This window comes from Prionailurus viverrinus, chromosome C2, assembly GCF_022837055.1.
Source record: "Prionailurus viverrinus isolate Anna chromosome C2, UM_Priviv_1.0, whole genome shotgun sequence".
Classification (NCBI taxonomy): Eukaryota; Metazoa; Chordata; class Mammalia; order Carnivora; family Felidae; genus Prionailurus; species Prionailurus viverrinus.
Window position 1 is genome coordinate 140,855,908 of NC_062569.1, and position 20,944 is coordinate 140,876,851.

Below are 20,944 nucleotides of genomic sequence, written 5' to 3' on the forward strand. Positions count from 1 at the left end.
CAGTCAGAGTGGCCCTCTATCCCCCTCTCTCTCTCTGCACCTCTCCCACTCACTCTCTCTCTCAAAAATAAAAAAATAAAATAAGATAGCAAAAACGGAAACTAGTATGATCCTTTGTTTTCAAAAGATTCCACTTGTATTTGTACATGTGCTTATACATGTAGAAAAAAGAACTGAATGGAGAAAACATGTCAAGGTGTTATATCTGGGGAGCTGGAGGGCGCAGGGTTGTTTCTGCTTAAAATTTTTATTGTGAACAGCATAAGCTGTCTTATCCTTTAAAGAAAGGAAAAAGTATAAATTAGTATAAATCTTAGGGAGAAAAAGACAGTTAATCTTTATAAGCCCACACAAACATTTTGTAGAAAACTTTTATTTTAATTTACTATATATATTTAATTTTTAGGAAATTACTGGGTCGATGCACTTTCCTCTGTAGGTTTAGTTTGATCTTCAGTTACCTGTAAAAACATGAATAGCTTTACTTTTCTAATAAAAACGACTTTTAGCTCCACCCTCCCCCCACCATTTTAGATCATTCCACAGTCCTTCCCCTATAATGACCCCTGGTCTTTCTCCTTCGTTAGTAATTATTAAAGAAAGGTAAGTAGAAAAAGAAGAAACCTTATAAGGCCAGGGTCACAACAGAAATTATCAAGTAAAGTACAACAATTCCACTCAAAATATAATGAGGCATCCATCTAGCCTTCCCAAGTTTGTCGTTTTATTTTTCAATTACAAAATGAAATCCTTAGTGTGAGAAAAAGCCCAGTAATGCTGTAACACAGTATTTTAAATCAACAGAGTTTCTTGAGAGACATAATTCTATTTTAAACATAGAATGTTACAGGTTTAGTAGAAATAGGGACCTGTATGTCCCTATTTCTAGTCTGTGTCACTCAAACACATCCATCAAACAGCTAAACTATACTCATCACCCCAAAACCTGCCCCACGTCGTGCATTACCTATCTCGCTGAGGGGCTCTGCCCAGCTACCCGAGCCTGCCGCTGCAGAATCCAGGTTCTCTTCTGTGCACATTTCAATCAACAAGAATTCAACGAACTCTACCCGGGGCTCTCACCGCAACACCCGAACTTGAGGCTCTCATCTCTTCCACCCCTCTAACAGACTGCAGGCTTACGTCACAGCTTTCTCCCGTGCTGCCCCAGAGTGAGCTCTGGAACAGCAATAGCTGACCAATACGTCACTTCCTTTCTCAAATTCCCAGTTGCCTCCAATCACCTTCAGGAGGGGAATGCAAATTCCCTACCATGGAAGACAAGCCCCTCAGATGCTATTTCCAAGAAGCTCACTTTGTTGGACTCCTCGCCCACACTCCATACGACTGTACACCCAGGTTTATGTTCTAGTCACCATGCTCTCCATTTCTCCGTGCTTTTAGGCAAGCAGTTTCCTCTGAGATAACTCCCAAGCCAGCCCCCCAACCCAGCCCCAAGCAACCCCACATACCAAAGGGTGAGCTCAAAACCTGGCATGACACATACATAACAAGCACTGACTGGGTTCACAGACTGAATGTAAAAGTACTAGCAGAAACAATTAGAAAACTATACGAGGAGGCATATAATCCAGCAGAAACTGCAGGAATAGATATTTGTTCAGTGATTGCTCTGAGAAGGTTTCATGGAAACAGTAAGACTTGGACGAAGTACTGAAGAATGAGTCGGATGTTTCATTTATATACAGGAGGAGAAAGGGAAACAGAGTCCAGACAGAAAAACTGCCATGAATAAACAAACCAGAAAACAAGTCTGAGTTAAGAATACTAGTGTTGTATATTTGAAGGTTGCTGAAAGTAGATTTTAAAAGTTCTCATCACACACACACACACACACACACATACACAGGATATGTCACTCTGTGAGGTGATGGATATGCTAGCTAACCTTGTTGTGTAATCGGTCTGCAATCCATACACACATCAAATCATTGCAGCGTATGTCTTACACTTAAACAATGTTAGGTGTCATACATCTCAGTAAAGCTGGGAAGAAATAAAGTGATATAAGAATGTAAACTAAAAAAAAAAAAAAAAAAAAGTTTGAGTGTATTTGCAAGCTTGACTAGAGTGGAAAATTACAATAACCAGGATGAGTTCAAGGAGGCCAGACTACACAGAATAGCTCTCAGATAATGTAACTAAAGGCTAAGGACTTAGTCTATGAAAGAGTAAACAGGGATAGAACTGGTCAAGAAATATAATCATTCCTACTTGTGAAATGTAAATACTGATGACACAGAATGAGCTACAAACCCAAGTACCCAGGAAATTTGCACATCTGTCAACCAACAGTCAAGGCAGCTTCAAAATACACGTGACAAGTCTCACTCTTTAAATGTTCATTAAGCTTACAAAAAATACCATCTCTTGAAGACCCAATTAACACCACTGGACCCCCTTAAGAACTCTCGCTACTATATGGTGGTCCCCTTATTCTTCTTCAGGTTCCACAACATCATTTCCACAATATTCACAAATAAATACAAGAGAACTGCCAAATCACAGCTCTTCTCTTGCCAAGATACTACCAGGGTCAACAGCTACAACACCGCCTTTAGCTACAGAGACAACCAATTAATTTTTTTCTTCCGTGTTCTTTTATTTCTTTATTTACTGTTTTGTTGTTGCTTAATTTCAAAACAACTTTCTTCATGGAACAGTACTCATTAGCTGTCAAAAATACTTACCATTTTCCGAGATCTCTCCAATAGCTTATTCCATATAGTAAAATGTGCCTTGAAAAGAAAAGAGTCACGATGAATTAAATAAAGCAATGAAGTTAAAAGCAGCTGAGTCTTATATAGGTTTTAAACAAGCAAACACATAAAAAAGAAGGCAGTACTAATGAGGTTAAGTGGTTACAGAAGTGGGTTAGAGTAGGGGAAAAGGTATTTAATGGGACAGCCACTTTGCTTGGCATTTAAGCAAAAAAGACTAAGTCTTTTTTAAGACTTTTTAAAGAACATGCCATTCTTCCTCTTTTGTCCTTAATCATCACCATCATAGACAGTGTTTCTTCTAACAGGAAGCAAAACTGTGCCCCATCTTCCCACAGGTTGTAGTTCTTTCCTTAAATAGCCATTTGCAACCAGCTAGAGGTCATTCTCCACACCATCAGCAGTCACAAGGAGAGGTTCATCAGAAACTGACTGATATCTTCACACTGAAATGGGAGCCCCAGAGGTTTTACCTAATTACCCTAAGCACAAGTAAAAACTAACGCAGACAATAATAAAATTATAAAACCAATTTACTTAATCCTTAACAATTTTATACAGCAAGGGATCATCAGAATGCACATGAAAACTGTGCCAAATGCGTAAGGACCACATCAATTTTACTAAGTCACATGAATGACCTGGCAGAATCCATGATGAAAGGTAAAATTACTATATGTACACATAAGCCCTTCTGGAGAAAAGAGCAGCATCGCATGTTTAAAAGGAAGACAGCCGAATGGACTGCTGGTGCAGACCCCGGAGTGTGTGGCTGGAAGACAGCAGATGACAGAGAAAGTGCTATGAGAGATCAGAGAGGCAGGCAGGGGCCAGGTAACGCAGGCCTTTGTGAGACAGGCTACAGGGTCAGGATCTGTTTACAAGAAGCCACTGGAGTGTTGGGGGCAAAGGGATTACGTGATCTGATTTGAGTATGAAAAAGGCCATTCTGGCTACTAAGCAGGGAATGTGCTTTGGAGGGGGAGCATCCTCGGTGATGAGTAAGGGGCTTGGAAAGAGTGGTGAGCACAGATGAGACGCTACGTGATGGAAGGTATTCAGGGCATGTTTCAGAGTTGAGCTGAAAGGTCTTGCTGATGGATGGGACGGAGCATGGCTGGGAGGGAGAGAGAAAAGCCAAGGATCACTTCACAGCTAAGCAGATGATGATGCCATTTACTGAAATGCAGAAAGCTAGGAAAGGAAGCAGGTATGTGGCGAAAAACAGAACATATGCTAAAAATTACAAAATGTTGATGAAAGAGATGAGGATTTAAACAAAAGATATACTGTGTTCATAGACTAGAAGACTCAATTTAGTAATGATGTCAATTATCCCTAAATTATACGGGTTTAACTCAATTCCTATCAAAATCTCAGCAAGATTTGTCAAATCAGAAAGATTATCCTAAAATTAAATGAAAAGGCAAAGAACCGAAAATAGTTAAAACAATTTTTGTAAATAATAACAACATGGGATGAATTATTCCACCTGATTTGAAGAACTATTTACAGCTACAGTAATCAAGACTGTGCCACTGGCAGGACAGAGACACACATCAATGGAACAGAACAGGGAACCCAGAAATAGACCATTAAATATGCCCAACTGATTTTTAATAAGGGTGAAAGCAATTTACTGGAGGAAGGACAGCCTTTCCAACAAAATGGTGCTGGAGAACCTTGACATGTACAGGCAGGAAAAGTGCACCTCCACCTCCTTCTCACGCCGTGTGCAAAACTTAACACAAAGTGGACCACAAACCTATATAAAACTATAAAACTTTTAGGGAGAAAAAGAGGAAGACAAATCTTTGGGATCCAGATCCAGACCAAGAATTCTTGGAATTAACACCAAAAGCATGATCCATAAACAAAAACTAATAAACTGGACTTCATCAAGATTAAAAACTTCTGGGGAGCCTGGGGGGCTCAGTCGTTTAAGCGTCCAACTTCGCCTCAGGTCATGATCTCACAGTTCATGGGCTCAAGCCCCACGCTGGGCTCTGTGTTGACAGCTCAGAGCCTGCTTTGGATTCTGTGTCTCCTTCTCTCTCTTCCACTCTCCTGCTCATGCTCTCTCTCTCAAAAATAAACATTAAAAAAAATTTTTTTTTTAATTTAAAACTTATGATCTGCAAAACTTCTGATCTTTTGTTAAGAAGACAAAAAGACAAACCACAGAGAGAAAATATTTGCGAACTATGTATCTAACAAAGGACCGATATCTAGAATATACTAGGAAAAAACTCTCAAAATTCAACAGTAAAAAGCAAACAATCCAGTTAGAACATAAGCAAAAAACATAAATTTCCCACCAAAAAAGATATACAGATGGCATATAAACACATGAAAAGATGTCAACACAATTAGCCAATAGGAAAACACAAATTAAAACCACAATGAGAAATCATACAAACTTACCATAATGGCTCAGATAAAAAATAGTGACAATGTCAAATACCAGGAATGGCAAAATGGCAGTCACTGTGGAACTCAGTGTGATAGTTTCCTAAAAACTAAATATGTGCCTTCTAACCGAGCAACTTTACTCCTGGGCATTTATCCCAGAAAGATGAAAACATATATTCACAAAAACCGGTACACCGGGGCGCCTGGGTGGCGCAGTCGGTTAAGCGTCCGACTTCAGCCAGGTCACGATCTCGCGGTCCGTGAGTTCGAGCCCCGCGTCGGGCTCTGGGCTGATGGCTCAGAGCCTGGAGCCTGTTTCTGATTCTGTGTCTCCCTCTCTCTGCCCCTCCCCCATTCATGCTCTGTCTCTCTCTGTCCCAAAAATAAATAAACGTTGAAAAAAAAAAAATTAAAAAAAAAAAAAAAAAAAAAAAAAAAAAAAAAAAAACCGGTACACCAATGTTCATAGCAGCCTTATTCGTAATAGCCAAAGAACTAGAAACAACCCAAATGTCCTTTAATGGGTGAATGGTTCAACCAACCACAGTAGATCCACACCACAGAATACTACTCAGCAATTTAAAAGAAAGAAAGAAAGAAAGAAAGAAAGAGAAAGCAAGCAAGCTACCGATACATACAACTTGGATGAATCCTCAGAGAATTACTGAGTGAAAAAAACCCAATCCCAAAAGACTGCACAATGCATAATCCTATTCATATGATACTCTTGAAATGAAAATGCATAGGAACAGAGAACAGATGAGTATTTGCCAGGGGTAAGGAGGAGGGGGTGGGGCAGAGGAGAGTGGGCGTAGCTATCGATAGCCAATAGGAGAGAGCCGTGTGAAGACACTGTACTACATCTTCACTGTGTCACAGTCCATACTTTGGTTGCGAAAGTTTGCAAGGTGTCAGCATTGGGGAAACTAGGTAAAGGGATCAAGGATCTCTCTATTACTTCTTATAACTGCATGTGGACCTACAAAGATTTTGAACTATCTCAGAATCCAAAGTTGATTAATAGAACTACCCTACAAGCCAGCAATTGCACTACCAGGTATTTATCCAGAAGATTAAAAAATGCTGATTAGAAGGGGTACATGCACCCCAATGTTTAAAGCAGCACTATCGACAATAGCCAAAGTATGGAAAGAGCTCAAATGTCCATCCACTGATGAATGGATAAAGATGTGGTGTGAATATATATGTGTGTACACACACACACACACACACACACACACACACACACACACACACACCATGGAATACTACTCGGCGAAGAAAAAGAATGAAATCTTGTCATTTGCAACAACGTGGATGGAACTAGAGTGTATTATGCTAAGTGAAGTCAGTCAGAGAAAGACAAATATCATATCATTTCACTCATAAGTGGAATTTTAAGAAACAAAACAGATTAACATAGGGAAAGGGAAGCAAAAATAAGATACAAACAGAGAGGGAGACAAACCCTAAGAGGCTCTTAAATACAGAGAACAAACTGAGGGGTGCTGGATGGGTGTTGGGTGGGGGGATGGGCTAAACAGGCAAGGGACATTAAGGAGGATGGCCAGTGTCGGGATGAGCACTGGATGTTATATGTAAGTGAAGAATCACTAAATTCTACCCGTGAAAGCATTATTATACTATGTGTTAACTGACTTGGATTTAGAGTAAAAAAAAAAAAAAAAAAAAAAAAAAATTAGTGACGGGTGGGAGCAATATGGAAAATAAAAGACTCTGAGTCATGAATAGATCATGCCAAACCTAAGACCAAAAGGCATTCTAGAGGGTCTTACCAACATGCACTCCAATAATCTCAATGCACCCTCCCCTATATTAATTTGAAAAATTATTTATCTCAGTTTGATTCAACTTTTTCAACTAATATCTCTTTCGTGAATTATCCGTTTACATTCTGAGCAAAATTGTTCTTAGCATAAACATGAATTTACAAAATATTAGTGTCACAAAATTTAATGAAAATTCAAATGTACATCCTTCAAATTAGCATAAAATCAAGAACCAGAATGACATCCGCTCCCAAATTGGATGACCTGAAACTTTCAGCTTTACTTACTCTTAAGTGTACCGGTAAAGACAGACCCTGGAATCTTCGTACAAGACTCAACTGCGTGGCTTGAAGATTGTGAACTGCTGATACTTCATACTGGAAACAAATACTTGTTCTTGGAATAAGAGGACCCTCACTCACATCAATGAAGTCACCAAATCTGATTGATTTTAAAAATAAACAAATAAAACCTCAAAATCAAATCGTTTAGAGTAGTTTGGGGGAAAAAAGAATCTATTCATTCTCTTTGAGGCAATGTCCACAATCAAGAACATTCTATATGGCTCAATTCAATCTCTAATTGCCCCTGACGTAATAATCTCAAGTGAAGCGGCTAAAACTGTGAAAATTAAAGTCAAGTGAACCTTGTTCCTTACTAGCATTGATATAACTTTAGAGATTTTTAAGATCATTGAACACATCATGCTCTCAAGTGAATCCAATGTCTAAAACTGATCATCTACGACCTCATAACAACTCACTGTAATAGAGTTTAGAACTCACTATACAGGACAGATTGTCCAAAGAGCAGCTTTCTAAAAGAAAAAAATTAACTGAGTCATGAAAACATGAAGCTGAGAACACAGATACAGGCCATGAAGTCATTTCTGCAAATCCATTATGCACGGTCTTACCTCCCTCATCCCAGTATCAGCACGTTCCTATTTCACTTACACGTAACATAAGTAGTTACCAGTCAGTATCCATATTTGCACATACACGTGAATTATGCTCAATTCACAACAATGAATATTTTGCCCAATTTCAAAGTTAAGTGTTAAAAATCACATTTTTAAACAATGGTTTTCAACTCTTGAAATGAAGAAATAGAAATAAGAAACAATAAAACGAGGAACAGAAACCACAATGGCTCCTGAAGAGAATTTAAACCTTCCAATTAGCACCGTACCAAAACAATGCACAAAGCAACAGAAAATAAGGTAACAAGAATAACAAATTATGGCACAGATTCATCTTTTTCAGTCATAACTGTACGTTCAGTCAGGTCAATTCCACTGCCTAAGTCTTCCTATAAATTAGCAGGACAGCAACTTTATTTTTACTTACCTGTGCAGCTTGACTATCCTCTCAGGGTTCTGAGATGCCTTCTCTTCTATGAAATCCGTTTTGTACCTAAAGAGGAACAAAGAAAAAGCGACTTACTCCTAAATGCACAAAAAGGGATTTAAGGACATCTCCCCTCTCTTCCTCGTTGGCCAGAGTTTTTCAGACGGGTTTACACTTGGAGTCTCCTCTTCACACCTCACTTCCTTCAGTCTGGCCACAAGCTCACGGCTCCACCAAAACCATAGGTACCTCCCTGGCCTCACCCTAACGGACACCTTTCTGTCCTTATTTCCACTGTTCACCTCCATCTGTCAAAGTGCTCATTTCCACTGGTTTCTGTGGCACTCCCTACTGCTTGTTATTTCAACTCTCTGGCCACTCTTCCTCCTCTCTCCCCTTCAGGGGACCTGTCCTAAAGCCTCCTTTCAAGCAAGCATCCTCCCTGGGCTGGCTCCTTGATGCGCACAGCTCTAATTACCACTTCTGTGTCCTTATCTTCCATATCTCAGCGTCTAATCCACATCCTTCTTCTGAGCCCCAAACTATGTATCTAAGACCCTTCCGGACACGCACCAGGCTGTTCCACAAGCATCTTACACTCCTGAATTCTCAAACAGAGTGAAAACTTGCTCCTTCTTTTCCCACCACACTTACCCTCATTGCTGAATTTCCTCACTTAGCAAATGGCACCACCAACCACCCACGTGTCTGAGAGAAAAACTGCAGGGATCTCCTTGATTCCTGCTTCACCTACCACACCGCCTCCATCCAACGCATTGCCAAATCACGTCAATGCTACTGCCTAAATGTCTCTCAAACCTACCCAGTTCTGTCACTACAGCTAATAGCATAGACGGAACTGCACAGCCCAGGTACAAACCATAACTTGACCACTCACTACTAAGAGCCTTCTCTCTTCATGCCAGAGTGCTAAAAAGTATTACGTTTGTATATGGCAAACTCGGGAAGCATTAGTTCACGTGCAAACGTCTACCTACTGCCCACACCCCTTCTGCCAAAGCCCCCATGCATTACTAAGGATGCCAGTTACCTTGACTACCTGTCTCTCTTGACCCAACTCGAAGACATGCACCTGTCCCCAGAGAGCTGAAGCCACTTAAAACTCCCACTGCAGCAGAAAAGCCCAATCACAGATCTACCTTCAACCATCCCAAACTCTGTCCCTTCAAACTTGCCCCAAGCCATCCCTACGTCCTTCCACACATTCAACTAACTTACCAAAGTCCTATAAGCCTCTCCTGGACTTTGAAAGTCCAGTGGAGGGGATGGGAAATCACATGGAATGAACAGCTAGAGTAAATAAACTATGGAAGCTATGGAGCACTTAAATGTAATTAGTCCTAACTGAAATGTGCCTCAAGAGTAAAACACACCAGATTCTGAGGACTTAGTATGAAAAAGAGAATACAAAATATCATTAATTTCTAAATATTGATCACATGTTGAAATAACATTTACATACACTTTAAATAAAATGTATTATTAAAATTTACTTCACCTTTTCTTTTGACTTTTTTACTGTAGCTACCAGAAAACTTACTTCTCTAGATGTCTCACATTATATCTCTATTGGACAGCATGACCCTAGAATTGGGGCACTGGAAGTGTCTTGTTATGTTCTAGCAATCCAAGGAATTTTCTTATAGAAGCAACGGTGGTTTGGTTCTACAGAACTATCTGCACTCTAGTTCAGTTAAAATAGTACATTCCTATTGCTTTCTAATTCACTGGTTCCAGGCTACGCAAAATATTATAAACTACCATTACGAGAACGTATGCCTCAATTCACAAATACCTAAAGATTTTCCAATCCAGAACCTTGAACAATTTGCAAGAGCATATTCTGTCTTCAGAATCTAGCATCTATGTTATTTTCTTTGCAATGTAGATTTCCCTAACTAGTTCTAGCTTCAATGAGATTAATACTAAAATATAGTTTATGTTGTTACAATTAGTAACAGGTAAACTGGAAGTTTTCCGAGTGAGAAAGGGAATTAAGAACGCAGGGAGGATTTAAAATGCTGGCAAAGAAAATCCCCCTAATGGATAATTTGGTGCAGAAGACGAAGACCCACCCGGCTGTGTAAACGTTTCACTTCTCCCCTTAGCTCCCTCCAGACCACGGGCATTCTCTATCTCACCCTTCGCATTTAAAGAGTAGAGGATGAGAAGGAAAGGCTGCCGAACGTGCAAAATGATACAGCTTCATGTATGCTATCACCTCACGATGGAAGGAAGAGAGGGAAACACACCGCCAAGCTGATATGAGGACGGACCAGCCAGAGAAACAGAGAAGTGAGACCAAGTGAGAAAATTACCAAAGGTGAGCGAAGTTTTTTTCTCAGGGAAATAAATAATGGGATGAGTAAGTAAATAAGTAAAGAGGCTGGGAAGTGGGATGAATGAAAGTAAATAGGTTGGTACAGGAAAAGAGATCTTAGAGCTAAAAATAGAACAGTGTCCTACCCACATCGGATATAAAGATTCTTAAGAGCTGAATTTCCTTCATTACATGTAACTTTGGGGGGTTTAGCCTTGCTTTCAAGGAAGCCAACACTTACTTGTTGTGCTGAAATATTTCCAATGCCACTTTTGCTTCCACTTCCAGAGTTTCAAATGGAAGATCTTTATAAATTAAAGCACGGGCATCTTTTGTGAAGGAACGCAGGTTCTCCTTCGAAAAGAAAGTATTAACCTTTTGTAACAATTTACTTAAAAGCATTTCTCCATAAGGAAGGTAAGATAAAATCGTATGCTAAATATTATAAATCCAACTAAAAGAAAAAGCAAAAGCAAACTTATTCGGAAAGAAAGTTATTAATTTGCAACAATTATTTAGACCATTTTTAGACCGTAAAATGTAAGGTCAACAATTTATCTCAACTCTATGAACTATAAACTTGTAATTTACTTGTAATTAAGATATCAGTCTATATTAATAATTATTAAAGATAATCCTACAAAGAAATTTTAAGTTTTTATTCGAATTACATAATTAAACAAATGTTCATTAAAACAACGATGCAGTTAGAAACGCTAAGAAATAAAAGATATAAAAATCTGTTTACATTGTAAGCAAAACTAAGCTTTTATAAATGCACAGGGAAAACACTGTTTACGTGATTCAGAAAGTTTCACCAGGAAACGTAATGTCATCATTGGCCCTGCCCCAAATATGGCATATAGCTAATATTAAAAACCTGTTTAATGAAGAGGTTTTATGCAATTAAAATCATTAATACACATTAACAATATCTGAGATTTTTGTTAAAACCATAATTGAGTTTTCATACTATAGATCCTTCATTACTGATACAGAAAAACCAGGCACTGTTTACACAACCTTTGTAATAAAATTATTTCCATAAACTATGAGACTTTTTTTTCGAATGACTCTTCTCCATTCTTAAAGGGATAATTGACTGTATAACAAATCCACATTCACAGTATACAGCTGTTCCTTGCGTAACTCTCTACTACTTCTTCTAAGCAGTCCACCCAATACCATGATGCCTGCAATTAGCCAGTGCCTTTTAAGTTTTATATTTAAAACTTGTTTTTGTAAGTTTATTTACCTATCTTGAAAGACACAGTGGCGGAAGGGCAAAGAGGTAGGGAGAGAGAATCCCAAGCAGGCTCTGCACTGTCAGCACAGAGCCCTATGTGGGTCTCGAACTTAAAGAACCGTGAGGTAATGACCTGAGCTGAAATCAAGAGTCAGAGGCTCAACCAAGGGAGCCACCAGGTGCCCTTTTAAGTTTTATATTTAAAACAGGAAAAAGAAGCAGCAAGTTTTACAGCTCAGAAGTGAATCTTGATTGCGTTCATTTTTATGACATAAATAATGCAAATATATAAAGTAAGAATCACTTCTTCAACTTGAGGGCATATCTGAAAAATAAATTATATTGACACAGTTCAGAGATCATGAAGAAAAAGTTTCAATCCCTTCCCTGCCCCCTTCCCTATCTCTCTTTCTACCTCTCTTCCCTCCCTTTCTTTGTTCTTTCCTGTTTCCCTCCTCTCTCCCTCTTGACACTAAGCAACATAAGCAGGATTATATAAGAAATAACTTCCAAAGTCAGAATTTAAACCTGAATCTGCTTTGACTCCAAAATTTTGCTTTTAGGAACTATAATATTTCACTAAAATGTACCACTAAGGAAAAAAACACTGGCAATTATAATCATAAGATGCCATCTATTATAAGACACATTTTGGGGGCGCCTGGGAGGCTCAGTCAGTTAAGCATCCGACTTCAGCTCAGGTCATGATCTCGTGGTTCGTGAGTTCAAGCCCTGCGTCAGGCTCTGTGCTGAGAGCTCAGAGCCGGGAGCCTGCTTCAGATTCTGTACCTCCGTCTCTCTGTCCCTCCCCTGCTCGCTCTCTGCTCTCTCTCTGTCTCTCTCACAAATAAACATTAAACAAAATTTTTTTAAAGACATTTCCAGAGATACTAAAATGTGAAAAAAACGTACACTGTGGAATTGATAAAATGCTATGCTACACTGCCTTTCCTTTTCTGACCTCCAGACTTTCAATCTGTAGAACATACGGTTTTGCTTAATTAAGAATCAGGCGGGGGGCGCCTGGGGGGCGCAGTCGGTTAAGCGTCCGACTTCAGCCAGGTCACGATCTCGCGGTCCGTGAGTTCGAGCCCCGCATCGGGCTCTGGGCTGATGGCTCGGAGCCTGGAGCCTGTTTCTGATTCTGTGTCTCCCTCTCTCTCTGCCCCTCCCCCGTTCATGCTCTGTCTCTCTCTGTCCCAAAAATAAATAAAAACGTTGAAAAAAAAAGAAAAAAAAATTAAAAAAATTAAGAATCAGGCGGGGCGCCTGGGTGGCGCAGTCGGTTAAGCGTCTGACTTCAGCCAGGTCGCGATCTCGCGGTCTGTGAATTCGAGCCCCGCGTCGGGCTCTGGGCTGATGGCTCAGAGCCTGGAGCCTGTTTCCGATTCTGTGTCTCCCTCTCTCTCTGCCCCTCCCCCGTTCATGCTCTGTCTCTCTCTGTCCCAAAAATAAAATAAAATGTTGAAAAAAAAATTAAAAAAAAAAAAAAGATTCAGGCATCTGCCTTGTCTCCCCAATCATAACTAAAATCTCTGGGCTGGACATCTGAAAGCCACCAGCACATCCTACCCACAGAGAATCTGATCCAGATCGTCTTTGTCAGCCAGGTCCCTGATGCTACCCAACTCCCAGATCAAACAGGAGAAGCTCATCGTGCAATCAGACCATTCACCAAGAGTCTAGTCTGTTGCTATTTGAGTTAGCTTAGCTTTGTCAAAGTCTGATTTTTAATTCACTAACCGTCTACCCCCTCCACCCCTCCTCTCAACGTAACCCTGGTATACAGGGAGACCTCGCAGTATGCAACAGGTTAAAACGGTTAGGGCAATGAGTTTTACATTGTGCTCTGAGGACCCAGGAAGTTAGTAAGGCTCCAGGGCCCCCACCACCACATCAACCAAGACAATTAAACTTGTAAATTTGATAGCTTGGGCATCTTGAAAACCACTATCTTAAGAAAAGGAATGAACAGTACAAGGAAGAAAGCACTTCCAGAAAAGGTCAAGCAGGACATAAAGCTGACCACATGAGGAAAACCCCCATTCCTATGCTCTGTCTTGAATACACTGAAAATGCAACACAGGTAGGCAGGTAAGGTCTTTCAAATATCCTCAACATGCAGTATCACTCAACAACACTGACACAAGAATCGTTCTAACCAAAGAAGGTACATACTCTAAAATTCATATTCTAAACACTATACTTACTTTTGTTGGCATCCACTCATCAAGTCTCTTATCCAGAACTACATCATAGCAGAAGGCTCCAGAGATTACTGTAAATCCAACCAAAATGAGAGGCAAAGTCAAATCTACTAGAGTTACTAATTTGCAACAACTGAATATTTAGACCATAAAAGGGAAGGCCAGCAATCTCTGCCAACTCAACAAATTATAAAAGTTACCATTATCCCAGCTCTTGCCAGAGCTCTACCAGCCTTCCCTCACTCACTCTCTTTTTGTTGAACCAAAATCCCTAGTACTTTTTAAACATTCACATTTTCGTCCAGAATATTATCACTATAGAGACTTCACAGTTACTAGACATAAAACTTCAAAAGAATCAGATATTTAGTATGTAGACAAATGACTACGTGGGCGTGAAATGTTGAATTTTTTAATGTCTTCTAAGCTTTGTTTTTGTTGTTTTGTTCTTAGAATCACTTATTGAGCTTTTTTAAGTTTTTTGGCGTATATACTCCTATCTTTTTTTGAAAATTTACAAATGCGATCCTATTGCACATACTGATGCGGAATCTTGGCAAAATTGCAAAGACTGTGAACTCTTCCATCTTCTCAAAAGTGATCCCCCCCCCGCCCCAGAGTCATGTCATTTCTGCTGAAATGGTACCTCCTAAACATAGCTTTTTCCAGAATTCTATTTATACTCCTATTTCCTCCTCCTCCACACATTTGATTTAGAAATAAGTGCCTAAAGTGGTAGGAAACAAACACTGAAACAGGGTAATTACACAGAATTCATATTCAAGAGAAACATTATCCTCGAATTGTATTATGTTAATTATTGACCTCCAGTAATTAAATAAGATGGATTTTGTTACCGGTTATAAATGGAATGTATGTACGACAGTAATTTCTATCACATAAAATTAGAAATGAGCTAAAAAAAAAAAAAGAAGCTCGGGGCGCCTGGGTGGCTCAGTCAGTTAAGTGTCCGACTTTGGCTCAGGACATGATCTCACGGTTTGTGAGTTCGAGCCCCTCATCGGGCTCTGTGTTGACAGCTCAGAGCCTAGAGCCTGCTTTGGATTCTGTGTCTCCCTCTCTCTCTCTGCTCCTCCCCTGCCCATGTTCTGTCTCTCTCTCTCCTTCAATAATAAATAAAAACATTAAAAAAAAATTAAAAAAGAAAAAATAGAAGCTCTATAAAATATCAAAAATAGGTACCAAAATATTCAATGATTACAAAATCCGTGTGTGCACGCATATGTACATTACCAGGAACTTCTGGAGCTCTGACCAAACTGACCACATATTCATCTTTGAATGCCCTCTCTATCACACAGCCCATCATCATGGCACAGGAACGCCAATAAGCCTAGAAAAATAAAACATACACAAACATAATACACACTAAGATTCACTGTTTCTTCAATATTAAAATTTAGGTTATCTTTCAACTACATGGATGGAACTGAAGGGTATTACGCTAAGCAAAATTAACCAGTCAAAGAAAGACAAATATCATAGGACTTCACTCATATGAAGAATTTAAGATACAAAACAGATGTACATAAGGGAAGGGAAGCAAAAATAGTATTAAAACAAAGAGGGAGACAAAACATAAGAGACTCTTAGACACAGAGAACAAACTGAGGGTTGCTGGAGGGGCTGTGGGGGAAGGGGGAACGGGCTAAATGGGTAAGAGGCATTACGGAGGACACCTGTTGGGATGAGTACTGGGTGTTACACACTGGGAATGAATCACTGGAATCTACTCCTGAATCATTATAGTAGCACTATACGCTAACTAACTTGGATGTAAATTGAAAAATAAATAAGTAAATAAAAAAAAATTTTTGGTTAACTTTTGACTTAGGAACTATTTTTCTATCCATCCTTGGCACGTGGCAATAGTTAACATCAGGCCACGACATTACCTCTACCGAGCAAAAAGCACTGCAGAATGAAGTACCAACTTCTGTTGTTAGCAGTGTTTCTGTACAAGATATCACACACTATGATGTTTATCAAACACAAGATAGTTTTACTATCCGGTAGCAACTTTTCTCTTTAACCCAGGATAAAGAGAACTTGTTAACAAACCTGTACTAAAGTAAAGAAAAATACACATATTAATATACACCTGTTTACGCCATATATAATAGAGAGGGAACACTGAACTCTTCAGAACTTGTGACTCCTCTCCTATGCCTAACACCACAGAGCACATCACCCAGGTTACTCATATTTACGGCAGAGCAAACTCACTATTAACTGGGCTTTCGTTTTACTCGGCACGTTTTGACCCATGGACATGCCTAATGTGGGTATCCATGCAATGACCTTATCAGAGCCGTAAAGAGAAACTCAAGTCCTATCATACCCGCCTATCTTGTGCCCCACACTGGCACTACTACAACTGGGCACTTGACTTTCACAAGCTCTTCACATCTGCGGACAAGAGTGGGCCCACTTGGCTGTGTGCAGCAGAGACCGCTCCAGAACGTATCCTACAGAACCACACAACATACACTAAAAAGGAGTACAAACTCAGGTCTTGAAGGCAAGTAGCAAAACGCACTTCCTCGTCTATCCTACTTAAATGTGTTTAATGTCTGTTGAACTCCAGAATCAGAATGCCTGGACTAAAATCCAGGCTCTAGTATTTCCTAAACTGGTAACCTTGGTCAAGCTACTGAACCTCTCTTTGCCTCAGGTTATTTTTCTGGGAAATGGGAACGATAGCATCTATTTTTATGTGTTTTTTATGAAGATTAAATGAGTTAATACCTGTAAATCACCTAAGACAGTGCCTGATACATAATTGATACTTGATATAAGCTACTATTATCATATCCATAGTTTTCTTGCTTAAGTGTTTCATTTCAACATGTATTTATTAAATACCTATTGTATGTAAGTCAAGGACTGGGCCCAACAGAGGATGTGATCCCTGTCTTCACAGAGCCGAGAATCCAATGCATTCAACAGTTCACATCACAAGGCATGATTAAAATACTATATCTGAAGATGTTAGCCAAGTGTGAGGCCCTAAAGAACAGAGGGATTCATCCTGACAAGAAGAAACTGAGAAGATTCCACAGAGCAGACAGCATTTTAATAGAACTATAAACGATAAACAGGATTTTAACAGGGAGGAAAGAAAATACCCAGAGTTGAAGAAGGACACCTATAAAAGCCAGGAGGCTCACACAGCAAAAACCACTAGTGACCACGTCCTCAAATGTGGCCACAGCAGAGAGGAAGTGGAAAGATGCAGCGAAGGTGAAGCTTGAAAGCCACGCTGGGGTCAGATCCCACAGGGCCTGAAAAGTCATGAGGAAGAAATGACACAACACTCAGTCATGTCGCTTAACAAAAGTCTTACAGGCCTACTAAGGAAGACTTTAGTATTAAAGAGGGAGGTGGGGACAGAGAGTTAAAAAGCTACTGAAATAATCCAACGATGGTCAACGGCTGAATTCAAGCAGTAGAGAGAATGAAATATAGAGGAAAATCAACAAATGTCTGTGGAACAAAGTCATGAAAGTAAAATACAGGTCACACAGTTTTCTCAAACCAAAGTACAAAGAAAGGATGCCACTGGTACTTTGGGAGCTTGTGAAAATGCAAAAAAATCAAAACGCTGATTATCACAGGCATTACTACATTTGACCTTGGCCACGTTTGCACATCTCATACTCCAAAGCAAAACAGATGTTAATAAAAAGAAGAAGAAGAACACTAGGAGAAAAAAAAAGAACACACAAGTAGAAATACCTTATTCACTTCTCCAGGATCACGATCTTTGAAAGTAAGAAATTCAATTTCACAGGATTTGGTCAAAGGTTTATACATGTCCCAAGGCTGTCCGTCCACAAGAGCCAGAATGGACTTCCTGCAGTACCACTCACTTAAATCTAGGAATTTAAAATAGATTGAAGGTCTGAATCTAACAAAACTCAAATCAAAAAGTTTACGTGTTTAAGTGCTACATTAAGAAATAAAACCAACAGAAAGGCAAGATTCTGCAAGCTGACTTCCTCTGGGAGAAAAAAAGCATTACATATTACCTCTGTACCAATAAAAAAATAATACCCAACACACCCAATGTGTTATTATTAACAAAACTGCCAAAACCATTTACGAAAACCATTGAGGCTAAGTCTAATTTGAAGTTAATCTATTATTAACTAATAAAACAATTTTCCAAGAGTTACACTTGTATATATAAATATACATCCGTAGTAAATCTGGTCAAAATGGGTTGGGTGTCTTGCTCCTACACCACCTCGTCCTTCCCTAACATGGACTGTCCAAGTCAAATACCTTAACAGTTTTTAATTATGGGTATGAATTCACATATAAGCCCATCAGCCCTGGTCTGTTCTTTGACCGGAATGCAACTCTAACTCTAAGCCTGATTAGATGTTCTTCAAGTACACAGCTAGTCACAGAAGTGCTCAAACTACAGGGTTAGAGTCTAGAAGTCCCACAGAGAGAGGATCATGTCCGTTTTTGTTCACTCATCAGTATATCCAGAACCTAGCCCCAGGCCTGTAATACAGTAAATACTCAAAAGTGTACTGAACGATCGAAAGTATGAATGAGAAGCACTTGTCAGTGCAGGTGTCATGCTGAGGGGGGGCACAAAGGCTTCATCTCCACCCCTCAAAACCCACAAAACCCCTCAAGGGCCTGTGCTTCGTCCTAACCCTCCTCTGTAATCCTAATGCCTATCACACAGCAAAGGTTCAAATAAATGTTCACAGAACAACCAAACAACGGTCATAAGGACTCATCCAAGTGCCAGAGTGAAAAAAAGACTGAGAATGTAGACTATCTTAAGCTTTTAACTAAAACTGTTAATTACTTGAATGGAATCACTACTCAGTTTTCCAAAAATTAAACAATGTGGTTTAAATGAGCATCCTGGTGTATATACCTATTTGGGGAGCTTTCTAAATTTAAATACTACCAGTTCTATCAAAGCTGCTTTGAAAGCATTTTGATCAAAAATAATCCATACAGAGGCTCTGTTCCCTTCATTTACACACCAAATCACACACAGGGCACAGTCCTCTCCTTTAAGATATGAATCCCAACACACACTTTTACCCTAACCGCATTCACCCCATGCACACTTCCACTTACACATTCACTACATGTACACGGAAGTATAAAGAAACACATAACACACAATCAGACAAGCGGGAAGCACCTAAGGTTTAGGTTAGGCCATAAAGAGCTAGAAAGGAAAAGAAGGCCTAAAAAGCTGGTCCTCGGAGGCCTGGGCGGTCCCTCTATCCCAAATTCCTTTAACGAGCCCCCCCATGGGTGCTGTCTAAAAAAGGCAAGCACACTAGTATAGTAACAAGGCTTTCACCTCCGTCTTCTTCTGCCAGAAACAATTACAGCACCCAAACCTAGCCAGATTCAAGTGAGTGCCAGGAAACCTGTGCATCACAGTACCAACCTTTCAAGACCCACAGGACCCTCCAGAGCTAAAGTGACAGTGAACAGAGAGGAAGATGCTGGATAAAGAACTTCTGTAAGGTCAGGGAGCAATTACCGAGTCTTGTCTCTTCTGAACCAGTCCTTCTGCACAGCTTATGGGAAAGTCAAAACTGTATCCTGATTCACTACTTACGCATAGCACAACTATAAGGAGTTGAAATGTTTTTATTCATCACGAAGATAGTGCCAGGGTCCGTTTTCCCAACGTGTTTAACTTCAATCTTCTCAGTTCGAGGAGTTAATGATAACTGCCTGTTTTTCTCTTTATTAAAGAGGTCATTCTGCATTTCTATCAGTTCTCTCGGTGAGAGGTGCGAAGCTGGCGATGTTGCTATCAATCCTGTGTAGAAGTTACGATAAATATAAACAGTGAATGAGTAACACACCGATGATACCCCACCCCGCACCACCGTCCTACAAGAATGAGGGGCAACACGAGTTTAAAACGCCGTTCGCCAAAATGCGCTCAGAGATTAACTTAAACCACTTTCTAATATTAATAACTAAAATGCCAAGGGAAGAAACCCGCAGCTAGCCCAGATCCACACCTTTCCTTCAACTTGGCTCTCTCACCATCAGATCCCCATTGCCCATCAATTTCCTCTGTCGTATTCCAATCTGTGCTTTACAATAAGAGGCAAAAAGTAACCAGGAAGTAGTCAAAGTCACACTAGTCATTGGGAAGGTGAGCAAAGCTGTCGCCTTGAAACGTCTTGGGGACAAGAAAGCTCCAGGAGACTGGGGATCCCTCGCCAAAACTATCGATATCTGGAGCGAGAAATGCTGAGCTTATTTTCCAAACCCTCAATCAGAGGATTTGACAAAGCCCGTACGAGTATTCCAATGGGAAAATAAGGACACGTTTGCACCACGACGCGGGGTCCTTCTCAGAGGCGCCCCAAGCTCCTCCCACGGCCCGGTATCCACCCGGCGCCCCGAGATCTGTGTCCCCGGGCCGGGAAGGGGTGGCCGCCACAGCCAGGACGTAAAGACCCTCCTGCGCCCGCAGCCCCGTGAGACCTCCCAGGACCCGCCTCAGGCCCAATCCGAGCCGACAATCCTTTAATCCTCTCTCTCTGTCCCCACGGCCGCTGAAACTCACTCCAGCCAGCCCCGCCAGCAGGGGCGGCCCGCCAGAGGCGCAGCCCCCGGACCCCCAAAGCCATTGCCTCCTCCGCTGCCGAAGGAACCGCCTCGCGCAGGTCCTCCTCTGCCCTCCTCCCCGGAAACTCTGAGCCCGCACCGCGTTCCGTAGAACACTTTTGTTCCGGTCCCGTCGGCCGCGCTGCACGCCTCCACCAGGGGGCGCGTTTGCGTCTCGTTGAGGATTAGTGGCGGCAGGTCAGGAGGTCTGGAGCTGGG

The 20,944-nt window shown here is 40.5% G+C and overlaps 1 protein-coding gene across 1 annotated transcript; it reads right to left on the reverse strand.

Annotated features, from left to right (window-relative positions):
* Positions 1–357: 357 nt before the first annotated feature.
* On the reverse strand, positions 358–20,800 carry MRPL39 (mitochondrial ribosomal protein L39). The gene is made up of 10 exons (XM_047875746.1): positions 20,685–20,800; positions 19,716–19,922; positions 17,846–17,985; positions 15,341–15,440; positions 14,090–14,157; positions 10,875–10,987; positions 8,293–8,358; positions 7,231–7,384; positions 2,712–2,759; positions 358–461 (listed from the first exon to the last, which is right to left on the reverse strand). The coding sequence occupies exons 1-10, from the start codon at positions 20,746–20,748 to the stop codon at positions 411–413; spliced, it is 1,011 nt and encodes a 336-aa protein (XP_047731702.1). The 5' UTR covers positions 20,749–20,800; the 3' UTR covers positions 358–410.
* Positions 20,801–20,944: the final 144 nt, after the last annotated feature.

Bases quoted from the DNA above. Each gene is read 5' to 3' on its own strand.
- MRPL39 (XM_047875746.1), bottom strand. From the start codon at position 20,748: ATGGCTTTGGGGGTCCGGGGGCTGCGCCTCTGGCGGGCCGCCCCTGCT. The intron at 14,158-15,340 runs GTAATGTACATA...TTGGATTTACAG, and splicing joins CAGAGCTCCAGAAGTTCCTG to TAATCTCTGGAGCCTTCTGC. The intron at 8,359-10,874 runs GTAAGTGTTGGC...GTTCCTCTTTAG, and splicing joins GAAATATTTCAGCACAACAA to GTACAAAACGGATTTCATAG.